We start from the raw sequence: 13,668 nt of genomic DNA, 5'->3' as shown, positions 1-13,668 counted from the left end.
TCAGCAGACAAGAGGGCAGCCAGCTAACCGCGGCCAGGCTTCTCTGCGCCAAACGCTGCCAAGCTCCCCACTAATGCTGGTCCAGTAGCTGAGAGAGTTGGAGTGGAAAGTGCCCTGTGTAGAAATGTTAGCAGCAGCTAATCTGCTGTGGTTCCTGGCATGGGCTGAAAAGCTGATCTTCCGCGTGCAGCGATGACTGATGTGAGGTCGGCACAGTGCCAAGGCACTGCTCCCTGCACTGCAACCAGCTTGCTTGCTGTTCGTGTCCTGGAGCCAGAAAGAGCACAGGCCACCCTGCAGGTGAGCAAAGAATCCTGTCCCTGTCTCAGCCCTAGCACAATGGGCAGCATTCCTCTGACATGCTGCTGTCCTGATGCCGCGCAGACATTGGTCACTCTGTGTCTTTCCACAGCCTTGCTGCTCCCCAGCAAATTAGCCAGGTTTTCTCTGAGGCATGGAAGTCTCTGAGTCTGTGTGACAGCAAGCTGAGCTGCTAGGGATTGCCAGAATACTCCCTCGTGCCCCAACATGTTAGAGGGAGATTATGCAGCCTCCCACCCTGGGCGTTTTGGTAAGTGGGTGCCTGAGATCCGTGAAGAGCAAGGGAACGACGCCCCGGTGAGGGGCTGTGTAAACGGCCCGACTAGGGACAGACGGGAGCTCTTGCACAGTAACGAAGCAGAAAGTAAACACATGAATTTGCTGTCTTCAGAAATCGTCTGCTACAAGCTGCTGTGCCATCTGTCAGGCACGCTCACAGCGGCGATGCCCTTGTTTTCCGTTACTCCTTACGCCTGGACAGTGAGGCCCATCCCAGGCCTGTGATTATGGAGTGGGCACTTGTCTCAGCAGCCGCACAACGCTGGGTGTCGAGTTGGAGTTTGCTGTGCTTCGAGAAAATGAAAAAATAGTGGTGTCAAAAATGACCACTAAAAAGCGGCTGCTGCGAGGGCAGAGAGTGGTCCGAGTGCCTCCCGGCCTGCTAACGGACCTGGTGCCTCTGGAGCCGAGTGATGTGTGGGACACTTCGCCTAGTTGCCCATGTGCTTTTGATCACTTACTGTTCAGTAGCAGATGCTTGACCAGCAATGCAGCGAGCTGCTTCCTAAGACCTCCCCTACCCAAGGCCACTGATGAACTTTAAGCAGTGGAGCAGGGGGCTGGACATGCTTCGGGAAACCCTTCCCTGCAAGCTGGTGGCCCTTCCTCTGAGCATAGAGAACACAAATCGGGGCAGCTGGCAAGTTCCCCCCGCCCTCTAGCTCTGCATCTGCTGCCGACTGTGTTCTGTGTGGCTATCGCTGAGATGCTCTGAGCCACTTCAGGCACATGCCATGGTGTTGCTGTAAGTCACAGGCTGTGGCAGGTGGGTCCAGCCGCAGTTTTCTGCCTCTTGGAGTGCATTCGGGCCCTACCCAAATGGGAGCAGACTAGCTACACACCTCGGTGGCTATGTCGCTCTGGGGGCCACATTGCAGGGTGAGGCGAGCCGTGGGCTCTTAGCTCTCTGTATGGTAATGTGCAGTGCCCCAGTGGCCAGGCACTGATACGTGGGTGTGCGTGCTCTTGGTAGAATGAGATGGGCTTGGTTTGGGTCCTTGCCCCTTGGGGAGTGGGCTGCTCTCAGGGGAGAGGGCTCGGTCTGTAGCCTTCCTCCTGGCCCCAGACACAAGGACAGTGGAACCTATCTAGGGAGCTAGGCCCATCCCTTGCCTAGTGAACTAAAATGCAAGTCCTGGGCCAAGTGGTCAGTGATGCAGGGAGGGGATGACTTTCCAAGGTCACACAACAGGTGGGTGGAAGTCAATCCCAAACTCTAACCACTAGATCTCAGTGCCCCTCTGAGCCACCTTCTTGCTCTGCCAGTTGACAGCACAGTCCCTGAGCTGCAGTTTGCATTGACTCAGGCTGGTTTGTGACGGACATGGGGTCTGCTCTGGTCTGTGCAGTTGACAGAGGACAAGCAGGGCTGCTGCACATCTGAGTGTCATTAACCGGCACAGGCAGACTTGCCAGTGATGTCTCTAAGAAGCGTGTGCATCAGCCCTGCTGGATTCCAGTTGGGTAACTGCCTTCTGCCTCCCTCCGCTCTTCCTGCAGTGTCTGGTGATACTGGTACTTGTAGTGGTGGTGACTAGCTCGGTAGAGTGGATGCTGTGCAGGGAATCCTGAAGAGCAGCATAGTCTCATCCGACGTGCAGTAGTGCTGCGGCCGTGTTCTACCCTAGAGCTGGCTGCATTTTGGATCACAGTGATTCTTGTGGCTGTTCGGACTTTTGGGGACACAGGCGTTGGGTGACTGTTGAAGCAGAGCTGCTGTGCACCCTCCCTGTACGGCAAGTGGAAAGGTTTAGAATTCTCCATCCACTCAGCTGTTGAAGCTTCCCTTGGAGCTGTGCCGCACCTGGCCATTTCCCGCCCTGACTGTAACGCCATGTGCCTCTGCAGAGGCTGCCGGGGGCAGCAGCTCCAGGGAAGGGTCTCGTTCCTGCTGGGCATGGTAATAGCTCTCCGAGCAGGGGGTGCTGGACTGTACCATGGCTGCCCAGGGAGCTCACCCAGCCCGAAATCTGTGGGCACTGCTGCTTTTGGGCAGGGTGGTGGGACCTCTTAGCGGTGGCAGCCAGGTACAGGTGGGCACTCCACACTGGCAGCTGTGTCCTGAGTCCCAGGTCCTGGCACAGGCTGCCCAGCCAGTGCAAACATGAGACATGTGAAAGCGAATACGGGGCGCTCACGGCCAGCTCTTGTCTGAGGTGCCCAGCTAGGCACGAATGGCAGGGTTCCAGCTGTGCTGCGGATTACACGCTTCCCCAGCAATCTGAGGGCCTTGGGGCAGCTGGCTGTGGGTGGGGTAATGGCTTGCATTTGGGGAATAAGTGCAGTGGGGAGTGATGGGGAGGGGAGCAGGGCAGCCTCCCTGCAGCACTGCCCCTCAGGGAGCAGGTGCTCCCCGGAAGAAGATTCTGGGGGTTCCCAGCATTTGCCCCCGAGAGTCACTGTGGCTCGCAGTGCTGGTTTGGGGAAGGCTGAGGCAGCCCCAGCCCCAGTCCAGAGGGCGACACGCTGTGTGTGTGTCTGGGCTGGTGCACGTGGGGCATCCTGTTGGAGGGTAACCAGGTGCAGATGAGCTCAGATGAGCTGGGGCAGAAGCAGTGAAACAAGATTTATTTACTGCAATAGATTGAATTACTTCCTGCCCTGGGCCCTGCTGCCCTTTCCCACAGCCCCCCGAGGTAATTCCAGGGGCAGGCTGAGCTGGTGCTGTCCTGCTTCACTTGCCCTCACGTGCCTGTCCTGGCACTTGCCTACAAGCGCACTGGGATTCACGGCCGCAGTGCTGGCCGCGGGACCTGACGCCAGATGTGCTGTTCCTGCGCCAGCTGCTCAGCAGCAGCAGCACCACAGCCCGTGGAGGAGGGGAGCGGTGCTGGCCCTGGCCCTGGCCCTGCCCGGAACAGCAACCCCTGCCTTGTGACTGCCCTAGGGCAGTGTTCTTGCCCTCGCTGCCATCCTGCATGTGGAAGGGTTGCAGTCAAACATCAGCCCTATTCAGCACTGACCGGGTTGGAGGTTTTCCGCTCCTCCAAAACAATTGGTGCTAGTCTGAACAGTTCTGTGGCAGTCAGTGGCATCTAGTCCTAGCCTCAACAGGCTGAATGGAGTCTGCTCTCACCTGGCCCGTCGCCGGTGGAGCTGCGGCGTTGGCCTTACAGCCCATGCTCCACTTAGCAGTGTTCGGTATTGGACTAAATCTGTCTGTTTCTTCTGGCCGCTGCCTGACAGCTGCTCTGTCCCCTTTACAGCATCTCGGTATAGGTGTAGCCCTGCGTGGCAGCCTTTTCTCTGTCCTAGCCACACCTGCTTCCCTGTAGTCTTTCCTCCTAGAGCTTCTGCTCCAAATCTGGTCTTGCTCCTCTCCTTAGTACAATACCTCCCACCTGCCAGCACCAGGTTTTCACTGTAAACCAGCCATCTCAGTGGCAAGTGGAGGAACTCCCCTCCCCCCCACACACACACAGCCCGTTTGATTTTTCAGCACAATTGTTTATTGATAGTCTTCCTTATGTACTGGTACCAAACTGTAACACAGTTACCGAGTCAGCCTGCTTCCTTTGTAATTCTATCACAAAGTATTCAATGTGCGTAGAAATCATGCACGTCACGTATTCTTTTAAGAAGATATTTGTGTAAAAATACTTCATGTATTTGAAACTTCTACCTTATCTTGCAATTTAATCACTGAAAAATCTGTGTAGAAAACTCATTTGAACTCAGGTGTATACTTTCCCTTGTACATCATTCAGTAGTGAGTAATCCAGGGACCCTCGCAGACTCATTTTCCTCCTCCAGCAGTTCCCCGTTATCACATTTGCTTTCCAGTCAGAACAGTAAGTACATTTGGCTGTATACAGGACATGCTGTGTTACACATTATACACCTGACATTAGCTCTGTACTGAGACACACAGACAATTAGATAGTTGAGCTGGTGGACACAACTCTTACAGGTAGGCAGAAGGTGATGTCCCTTCTGCTCTAGAACTAGAAGTTACTAAATACCCCCTGCGGAGGGCAGTTGGATGCTCTACGTTCTGTGCACGGGGAGAGGAGACTGAGAACCAGACACAGACCAACTTCCTCGGGGGCTTGGGCAACTCATGCGGTTCCTCGCTACTTTCATACAACTCATCCCTTTGCCCCACCAGCTGGTGTGTCTGTCCCAGCCTGGGGCTCTAAAAGCGTAAGGTAACAGCTCTGGGAGGGGTCTAGGCCAATTAACAAAAACCTCTGGTCAGACTTAAGGTTCAGGTTTTCTATGTGACTCTCCCGGGCCGCGTCTAAGTTTCTCAGCTGCCTGGGGTTGAGCCCCTTGGTCGCTTTCAGCTCAGCTGAAAGCACCAGAAAGGCTGTTTTGTGTGTTCCCAGCCAATCTGACCAGGCAAGGGCTTGTGGCAGCAGGCTCAGGGCCAGACACCTTCTTCTCGAATGCACTGGTGCCGTCATCCCAGCCCTAGGCAGCCACCTGCCGTGCTATTCGCACACTGGAGGAAAATGTTTTTAAAAGCCTCTGGCCCCACAGCCCCAATGCCATGTGCTAGCACAGAGCTTGTGTTTGCAAAGCACCATCCCCCTCTTCAGCTTCGGGTTTGCAATGGGTCTGAACGCGCTCTGCCCCAGAGAAGTTATTCTGCACAAAGGAGCAGGGAGCCCACCGTGCTCCTCGGCCATTTCCATCGGGCTGTCCGAGTTGTCCACCCGGTGACTGAACAGTGACAAAGACAGGCTGAGCACAGCACTTAGCTGACTTTGTTTGGTGACCACAAGAAATGTTACATTATTACATTCAAACAAACACCCTCGATTTTGTTACTCTAATTCTGAACACTGCAAACACAGTCGCAACATAACACAGACTACAGTGGTACCGCAGCGAAATCCCAGAGTGAAAATAATGCACTCTCATGGCGGAAAGAAATCCCTGAAGCAATGATGGAAAGAAAGAGACCGTAAGGTAATGCAAGTTGGAAGCTTCCATTGACAGTAACCCCGGAGAGGGGAAAACCCAACACTGTATGTGCGATGAGAAAGGTTTCCCGTGAGGCAGGCTCCCACGGGTGGAGATGGAACCGCAGCGGGGCTGCATGAGGCAAAGCCCCGGCAGGCCAGCCACCTGCCCTCGAACCCACTATGGCAAAGAAGCACGATCATCGTCCTGGAGCAAAGATAAAATCAAGGGCTTGGCGCTCGGCAGCTGCAACATTCGGGTGCCACAAATCCACCATAAAGATCACACGAGGGCCCTCTTCGGGGGGACCTATACAGAACACAAGAGCCCAGCCATGAGGCACGAGCAGGGGTCCTGGCGCTCACGCCACAGTGCTGCACTGTGCTGGCTTCAGGAACCCCCATGCACACATCTCCCTTCTCGGGCAGGCAGCGGGGCTCTGTTCTTCTGACTAAGGGTGTCCGCACGCTGCCCTGCCCTGGGACAGAAACTAGCCTGGAGCCCGCCTGGCAAGCAGTGCAATAGCACTCATGGTGCAACAGGGAGGGCTCTGCCCCGCCCCCCGCGTCTGTACCACAGGGGCCCCTAGCCCCATCTGCCACCCCAGACCTTTGAGAGGGTCTTTCAGCCAGAGGGAGCCCAAGAGCTTCAAGCTGATGGTTGTACAATGGCCCCCCTTCCACCACTGGGTACGCTCAGCCACGTGTACAATGCCCAGCGGTGCCACAGAACCATTGGGAACAGGATGTGAAACTCAGCCTGTCCATGGAACTGCATAAGGCATTTGAATGAGGCAGCATGTAATGACCCTCTAGGTGATGGCCAGAACAGTGGGGGGAGGAGGGTGTCTATTCCCCTGAGGCTCCAGGTCTGTGCCCCACTGGCTATCTGTCCAACCCAAAGGGACAGGAGTTATTTACTGACCATTGACCAGGCTCTCCTCTGAAACAGAGCCCTGCCAGCAGCACAGTGCCCCCCTCCCGCCCCAGGTGGTGGAACTGGTTCAGTACTGACTGGATGGGAGAGGTGCCCCCTACTGAGTCACCAGCATCACAGCAAATGTCCTTGGAGGTTTCCCAGCCAAACACTGAGTGCACCTGGTGCTGCTTAGCATGCAAATGCCAAGACTCTTGCGTTTGTCCCATAAACTGAGCAATGCCCTGGGAACCCCAGCATGCTAATCTGCCCTTGGCAATCCCCCAGGTCTCTGGGAATGGGCTGTTTTCCCATTGCTGCAGGAGAGTTTATGTGGGGAGCAGCACCCACTCTCCCCAAAGCACTCCCTGTGTAAACCAGCATGACAGCTGCTCCTATGCCATCACCCACTCATACAGGTTCATTCAGCAGAGCTCCCATAAGTGAACCAGGAATGAGAAGCAGCTCTACCCAAGTGAAGGGAAAGGGACATAAAACAGGTACAGGGCTCCCCTCCCTTCCCCTGGGGCAGTGAGCAGCACGAGAGCACACACCAGGCCCGAGCAAGGGAAAGAGAGCTGCAGCAGCGGACCCAGCCGTATTTCCTGCTGCACCCGCCCAAAGTCAGAGGGGAAGAGTCAGAGGACACCTGACCCAAGGAGGAAGAGATGGATTCAGCAGAAGCACCTGTGCCTGAAGCAGGAGTCAGACCAGACCCACAAGGAAATTGTGCTTCCTGCTACCAAGCGTGAGTACTTGGGAAATGGCAGACGATCTGGATAACTGGGTGGGGAAGAGCGTTCACTGAGGCTAGGTGGGAGGTAGTGGGTTGAGTCTGAGCTTCCCTCCCTGTATTGAGGCAAAGAGACTACCTGGCACAAAGCCTATCAAACGCTTCGCACCATTTGCCACATCCTGACTTGTCAGTGATGCTGTCTGTTACTATTACTTGCCATAAAAGCGGCTTGTGTGGCCCTGGGTGGCTCCCAGGCAAGGAACCTTGCTCTGGGGAAGTGGGGAACCAGGACACAGCTGCCCTTTGCATTTCTATTATAGCAGCTTTGCAAAATGTCTGCCCACCTGCGGAGCAACATGCTGGTTTTCATGCTCCCTGTCACCATGGGAAAGGCAGACAAGGAGGCCTCAGGCCTGGGCTGGCAAATGCTTGTGACAATTTTGCAAGGCTGAAATAAAGTCGCAAACACAAGTCAGGCCAAGCAGCTGACTGCCAAGGTGGAGTGGGCCCCGGGCTCTTCAGAAGCTGTGTGTGCCGCCCCTCTCCAGGAGCAGCTGGGGGTTAGTGATGTGCAAGCCCCAAAAGGCTTGGGTTGGATAAATACCTAACACCTCTCTGCAGGAGGGGGCTGGGTGCAGAATCTGGAAGGAAGAGGCCTCGTTGAGATTCCTAGCCCCTTCTGGTTATTGGCTGGGACTGACCTCCTGCCTTTTCTCAGGGTTTTGAGTGCAGGGAGACCAAGGGAAAGCCAAACCATTGATCCAACCCTTTCCAGGCCTTGGAGGAGGGTCTGCTGTACCTGCCCCAGCTTATCCCTCCCTTACTGGGTTGGAGGAGCCTGAATGTAAACCTGTTTTAAAGGCTGCCGATAGCTGAGTGAGGTGAGGCGGCAGGGGCATCTAGAAGCAATGAGCCTGGCAGGAGCTGGGCATGCTGTACTTGCCTTCGTGAAATGCAGTGTGCAGAAAGGAATCGTCAAACAGGAGGCATCGGCCTTCGGCCCAGCACTGGGGCTCGCCACCCACCACCAACTCGCAGTTGCTGGGAGTCTTCAGACCTTCAGGTACGAAACACAGGAGAGAAAAGAGGACAGGTGTGGGTCAGGGGAGCTGTCTCTAGGTGGCTAAACCCTCCCTTTTCTTTAGGGACCAGGTGAACCCTTTGTCTGAGCCGTGGGCTGAGAGATGTCAATACAGGGCCACGCCCTGGAGTTTGCATCTCCAAGCCCCATTGCATCACTTTCCCATCATGCTGAGCTTCACCAGCCTGAAGCCAGAGCTGCGAGGTGCAGTACGTAGCCACAAGCAGCTGCCCAGTGCAGCCTGCCCTGGCGGTTAATGGCCCTGTTAGCGAACCACGTTTCAGGAGAGCTTGTGCTGTTTTTAATGGGGGAACTGACTCTCCCCCCCAGGAATGAAATGCAAGCAGTGAGCTGCATGTGGGTGGTGAATGGTGATGTGGCTTGTACTGCAGTGAGGGATGGAGAGTAAGGAGCCGCTTCCGTCTGTGTCCCAAACGTGTATGGCTCTTAGCGGGGCTGGCGCTGAGCCAGAATTCGGATTGACAGAAATGCTGCACTCCATCTGCAGTGCTTGGAACTCGGGCAGGTGCTCAGTGCCCGTGTGGGCTTCCAGCTCAGCCAATGCACTTCAGTCCTGGCCTGCACCCACACCCAGCTCAGCAAGGGCACCCCTCCCCCCTCAAGCCAGTGCCTGACCGCCATACAACCCTGTGTGGTAACTGAAGGCTGGTTGTATTCAGTGCCTGCCATGAACGAGCGTAATACCACAGACTCCTTTCTTTGGGGGGAGCCTGGAGGCGCAAGGTGCCCAAAGCAAAGGCACAGGAATCCTGAGGCATTTCTCTGGCTTTGGATCTGAAGTCTGAGGGAAGCAGAGATGTTCTGCCCTGGTCTGATGGGGAGGGCGCTGGACTGGGGCTCTCGAGAGACCTGGATTCAGTTCCTGGCTCAACCACAGACTCCCTGTGTGCCCTTGGCCGAGTCATTTAATCTGCCTGGTGGCTTGGATCCCTTCTGTACCATGGGGCTAGCAGTGCCCCACCTCCCAGGGGTGCCATGAGGACAACATCCAGTCATGATTGCCAGGTGCTCAGATACTATGGTGACAGTGGCCTTACATATACCTAGATGGGTAGAAATCCAGGCAGCCCCAGCTAACCCGGCTATTATGGACTGACCAATGCCACCAAGAACACTGTACTTTTATTGAGATATTAATACACCAAGGACCCCCAGCAAGCAGCTGACTCCTTGAGGATACCTTCTGGTTTGTGAAAGTAACGTCCCTCATTACAGCCTGGGGATCAAGCTGCTACAATGGGGCCAAGAGACTGTATATAACTGGGGGGAGACACAGGGATCCGTGCACTCCTGAGTCTCGAATGGTAACATATGGCATGTGTTCCGCTGCTGCTCGGAGCCCCAGGCATTCAGAACACCCACAGCAGGAGACTGACTTTGGTGCCAAAAACACGTGGGCCCAGCAGGAGCTCCCAGGAGAGCCAGGCTTGTTTATGTTTCTTTGATGTACGTTTCAGAGACTGAAAAACAAAACCTGGTTCCCTCCACACATGCTGTCCTGAGCTGCAGAAGCTCCGTCCTAGAAGATGGGCATGAGGAAGAGCGTTGGGCACTGGCTTAGCAATGTCTAGCTGACCCCCTCCGGGCTGAAGCAGGGCTTGAAGCCTGGAGAAAGCACCGCTCGTGGCATTGGGCATCCAGGGATGGGAGCCGGGGAACCTGAGCCTAGAGATGGTGCCACAAGCTCACTCTAAACAGAGGTTTAGCTACTCCATGGCAGGGCACACCGGGGCGCTGCAGCAAGCTGACCAATGAACAAGAGCAAGGTAGGGTCTCCTAGGGGGCTTTAAACACACACACGTCTCTGCTCTCCACTGGGGGAGCTGGGACCTTAGCACTAAGGCAGGGAAAGAGCACATCGGGGTGCCCTGTCACCAGACCTCCGAGCACGTGGAGTGGGAGTCTGGGAAATGCCAAAGGGAAGGGGTAGAACGGCCCAGCCCTACCGGCGCAATCTTCCCCACTGTTCAGCTCCACCTGGAGGGGAGGCGCTAGCGAGCCCACAACCCAGGCTGTGCTGCTCTGCTCATTGTTTCCCAGTGTCAGAGCTAGCCCGTTCCCTGCTGGGCTATTCCCCTTCCCTGAGTGGCTCTGGGCAGACCGGCTTACACTGCAAATGGTCCTTGGCTTGTGCACAAGTCAGATGAGCTAAAGTTCAGAAGCCTGGAGGCCAGCCCGAGGCAGTGCTGGGCACGTGGCTCCCGCCCTGGGGGCACAACGAGGCCTGGAGTCCAGGGGCGAGGCCTGACAAAGGTAGGTTCTGTATTGCCAATAGCCGGGCCCCTCGCTGTGACCCTGACTTTATGGGAGGGGATAAACAGCCAGCAAGGCTGAGCAGGTGGGAGCCTTGGCAGGTGGTGTCTAATAGTTGCATTGCTCCTTCCATCCCGCTCCTAGGTGCCTTGGCCTGTCCCTTCCAGAGGAGAGGAGATGGGGAAGTTGATGGAGAGCGCTACTTGTTCCTCCTCTCCCGGCCAGACTCAGCCAGCTCCCCAGCTAGCCTAGGGAAGGGGAGCATGGCTTTAGCTGACCTGGTAAAGCTCTGGGGCTAGAGAGCTGCTTTGAAGCTTGCCTCTAGCTTAAAAACAACAAGCAAGTGCCAGTGTGTGTGTGCCTGGCAGAGGTGGCTGACCAGTCGTGTGGGGTGTGCCAGCAGGGCCACAAGCAGATTCTTCCCCCACCACAAACATTATTGCTTTCTAGGTTCCAGAATCCTGGCTGTGCGCAGCAGAGACACTTTCCCAGCCAGGCTCTCCCAAGGGCTAGAGGGCTCCCAAGGACTGTCAGCAATCCAGGCTTTCAGCTCCTTGAGCTGTAAGTCCTGGGCTCTGCTCGGAGACAAATCTGCAGAGGCCAGATGCTGTCTGGGCCTCTCCTCCCCTTGCTTTTCAAAGGGATGGCTGATGGGCACAAAAACAGGCTCCTGCAGCTTCAGTGAGAGCTGCCCCTGCTGAGGCTGCGGCTTGGAGGCAGACCCTTCTGCGCGACCGTCATCTCACAGCAGCAAAACCTGAGTCACTAACAGCAGCCCCACTCCAGATGACGAAGCTGCAGGAGGAGGGGCACAGGCTCTGAAGCAACTAAGATCCTGTTCTCATGCACGTGGCCCAGGAGGGATGGTATCGAAGTGATGGTTTGCCAGTTTCCCTGCCAGTTCAGCGTTCCCTCGTGGTTCAGGTGGAAGTAGCTGGAGTGTCTGGGGCAGCCCAGAAAGGCCCCATCACTTCAGAGCCTCCCAGGCAGTGAGCATGTCATCCCCCACTCCCTGCCTGCAGTCAAGCTAAGCGTTGTCTAGCCAGACCATTTTAAAAGGGCTGAAAAGAAATGTGGTGGGGGAGAGGAGGAGAAATCCGCCTGGCTGCTGAGCTAGAGGCCATGGAGAGTTCTTGGCAGAGTGGGGCGGCTGGAGCCCTTCCTGCAGTTCGAAGGGAAGGTGCGGCACCCAGTGGGAGCTCTGGCCTACATAATGTTCCTATTGTGCTAAAAAAAAAACCCTAGCAAAACACCAGGATCAGCTCCTGGAGACACACATACCAACGTCTGGCTCCTCGGTGGCTTTGGGTGTCATGTGCAATCTGAGAGCAGGCTCAGAGCTAGTAAAGAGAGAAAAGCTGCGCCTCGTGCAGGACCCTTCCATCCATCCTAGCAGTTAATCTCACTGGTTTGGGAGTGTTTGCAGTGACGCTCCATCACCCAGAGAGTCACTTCTTTATTGCCCAGTTTCTCTGACTCCAGTTTCCTAAAATCTGAGCTTATGTTTCCTTCCTTAGCTCTGGGCCACTGTGCCTTGAGCAGCATCTTCCAAGACTGAATTATTCCCTCCTTTCCCTTTACACTGCAATCATGACCCCTCTGTGACTATCCTAGTTTAGGGTAATCCTTATTATTATACAAATCTAATCCTTGTATAATTTTTTTACCCTTCATAGGATGGTCTCTAAATCCTCCTTAAACTTTGATGAGAACAGACTAAACCTGTCAGGATTTGAACTCAGTACCTTGAAAATACAGCAGACTCTTCACTAAGTTCCACAGCCTTAGAAGAACTAACATCAGTTTTAGCAACAAAGAAGGAAGAAAAATACCTGTAGCTCTTCTCTGCTTCTGCTGGATACATACCTAAATGGCATCGTATGCGGATGTTGGTTGGGCCATAGTGCTCCCCAATGACCGTGCCAGGGGTCAGCACAGAGATGCACGCGTTCCCAAAGACATTGTTGCCAATGCAGGTGCGGAGGCTCCCAAGTAAGCGATACGTCCGTGGGCATTTCCTGCAGTTCTTGGGAACGCACGTGCCCTGGTTCACCAGGTAAAAGGTGAACCACTCCCCGCTGGGCGTGCTGTTCATTTTCCATCCTTGCGGGAGGCTGCAGTTTGAGAAAGCTTTGTAGAGGGTCTCGAATTCACACAGGATGGTCTGGAAGTTGCGTTCCAGTAACTCCACGTCGTGTTTTTGAGCGTCCCGTGAGAAATAGGGCATTGTTGGTAAGTCTGGTAAGAAGAAGACTTCTGGCTTCTGGATGGATGGTCGGCTGTTTAGGTAACGCCCTTGCTCTCGGATGCCCTTGTGGATCCTGCCCATGCCAGACCAGGAGTAGCGCTTGGCATATTCCTGCAGATTGTGATAGAGTTTCTGGTTAAGCCCATCGTTACGTGCGCAGCGCACACACTCGGGGGAGTGGCAGTAAGCGTACCCGTTCTGTAAGCCATTGGCATCGGAGCTCTGCATGAGGGAATTCACAGTGACATACGTGCGGGGCTGCTCCCTGCCAACGTGGTAACAGTACCAAACAAACAGGACCAAGAGGCAAGCGACAGCAGTCAGTGCAGTGGTGTCACAGTCCCGGAAGGACTGGATCCCTGTAGCTATAAAGTCCCGGAGTCCATCCAGTGACCAGCTCCAGTCCATCAGCCACTCCAAAGACATTTTTGTGAAGCTGTTCTTAGAGGTGTATAAAAGGGCCAGGTGATCAGTTCTCGTGGTTCTTAAAGGCACCCACACCATGCAGGTTAGTAGGGGCACGGAGGGAAGGGCTTGCCATGGAGAAGCATAGTTGTACCTGTTCCCTGGACACCTGTAAGCACTGCATTAGTGAGTGGCAGGTTGTTAGTGTTCACATCTACATGTTTGACGAGGCCTGTGCCTCAGTATCAGGAAGCCCTACGGTGCTGTTATCGTTAGTGAAGCATCAACTGTGGCATCCCTGCCAACGTTCTGAGGTTATTCGTTCTCAAACGCAGCGCAGACAGGCAGGGTCTGAAAAAAACAAGAACCCAGATGGGCATTAGGGTTTTTTCAGTCTGGAATTACTCACTGTGTGTCGGATTCAGCATCTGCTTGCTGTTCTGAGATCTGGATCTCATTCCGCAAACTGCAGGAACTAAGCAAAGGGGGGGGGGTCATTTA

The 13,668-nt window shown here is 55.0% G+C and overlaps 1 protein-coding gene across 1 annotated transcript; it reads right to left on the bottom strand.

Annotated features, from left to right (window-relative positions):
- Positions 1-5,707: 5,707 nt before the first annotated feature.
- ASPHD2 (aspartate beta-hydroxylase domain containing 2) lies at positions 5,708-13,266 on the bottom strand. Its single transcript, XM_065417931.1, has 3 exons — positions 12,381-13,266; positions 8,103-8,216; positions 5,708-5,817 (listed from the first exon to the last, which is right to left on the bottom strand). Exons 1-3 carry the CDS (start codon positions 13,264-13,266, stop codon positions 5,708-5,710), a joined length of 1,110 nt encoding a protein of 369 aa, XP_065274003.1.
- Positions 13,267-13,668: the final 402 nt, after the last annotated feature.

The sequence above is a fragment of the Emys orbicularis genome, chromosome 16 (assembly GCF_028017835.1).
Source record: "Emys orbicularis isolate rEmyOrb1 chromosome 16, rEmyOrb1.hap1, whole genome shotgun sequence".
Taxonomy (NCBI): domain Eukaryota; kingdom Metazoa; phylum Chordata; order Testudines; family Emydidae; genus Emys; species Emys orbicularis.
The sequence above is the reverse complement of the archived record's forward strand: the minus strand, read 5'-3'. Positions and strand labels throughout refer to the sequence as shown.

Excerpts from the sequence above, each read along its gene's own strand:
- ASPHD2 (XM_065417931.1), bottom strand. The coding sequence starts at position 13,266 with ATGGTGTGGGTGCCTTTAAGAACCACGAGAACTGATCACCTGGCCCTT. Across the intron at positions 8,217-12,380 it reads CCGCATACGATGCCATTTAG|GTCTGAAGACTCCCAGCAAC; the intron begins GTATGTATCCAG and ends TCGTACCTGAAG. Across the intron at positions 5,818-8,102 it reads GCACACTGCATTTCACGAAG|GTCCCCCCGAAGAGGGCCCT; the intron begins GCAAGTACAGCA and ends TGTTCTGTATAG.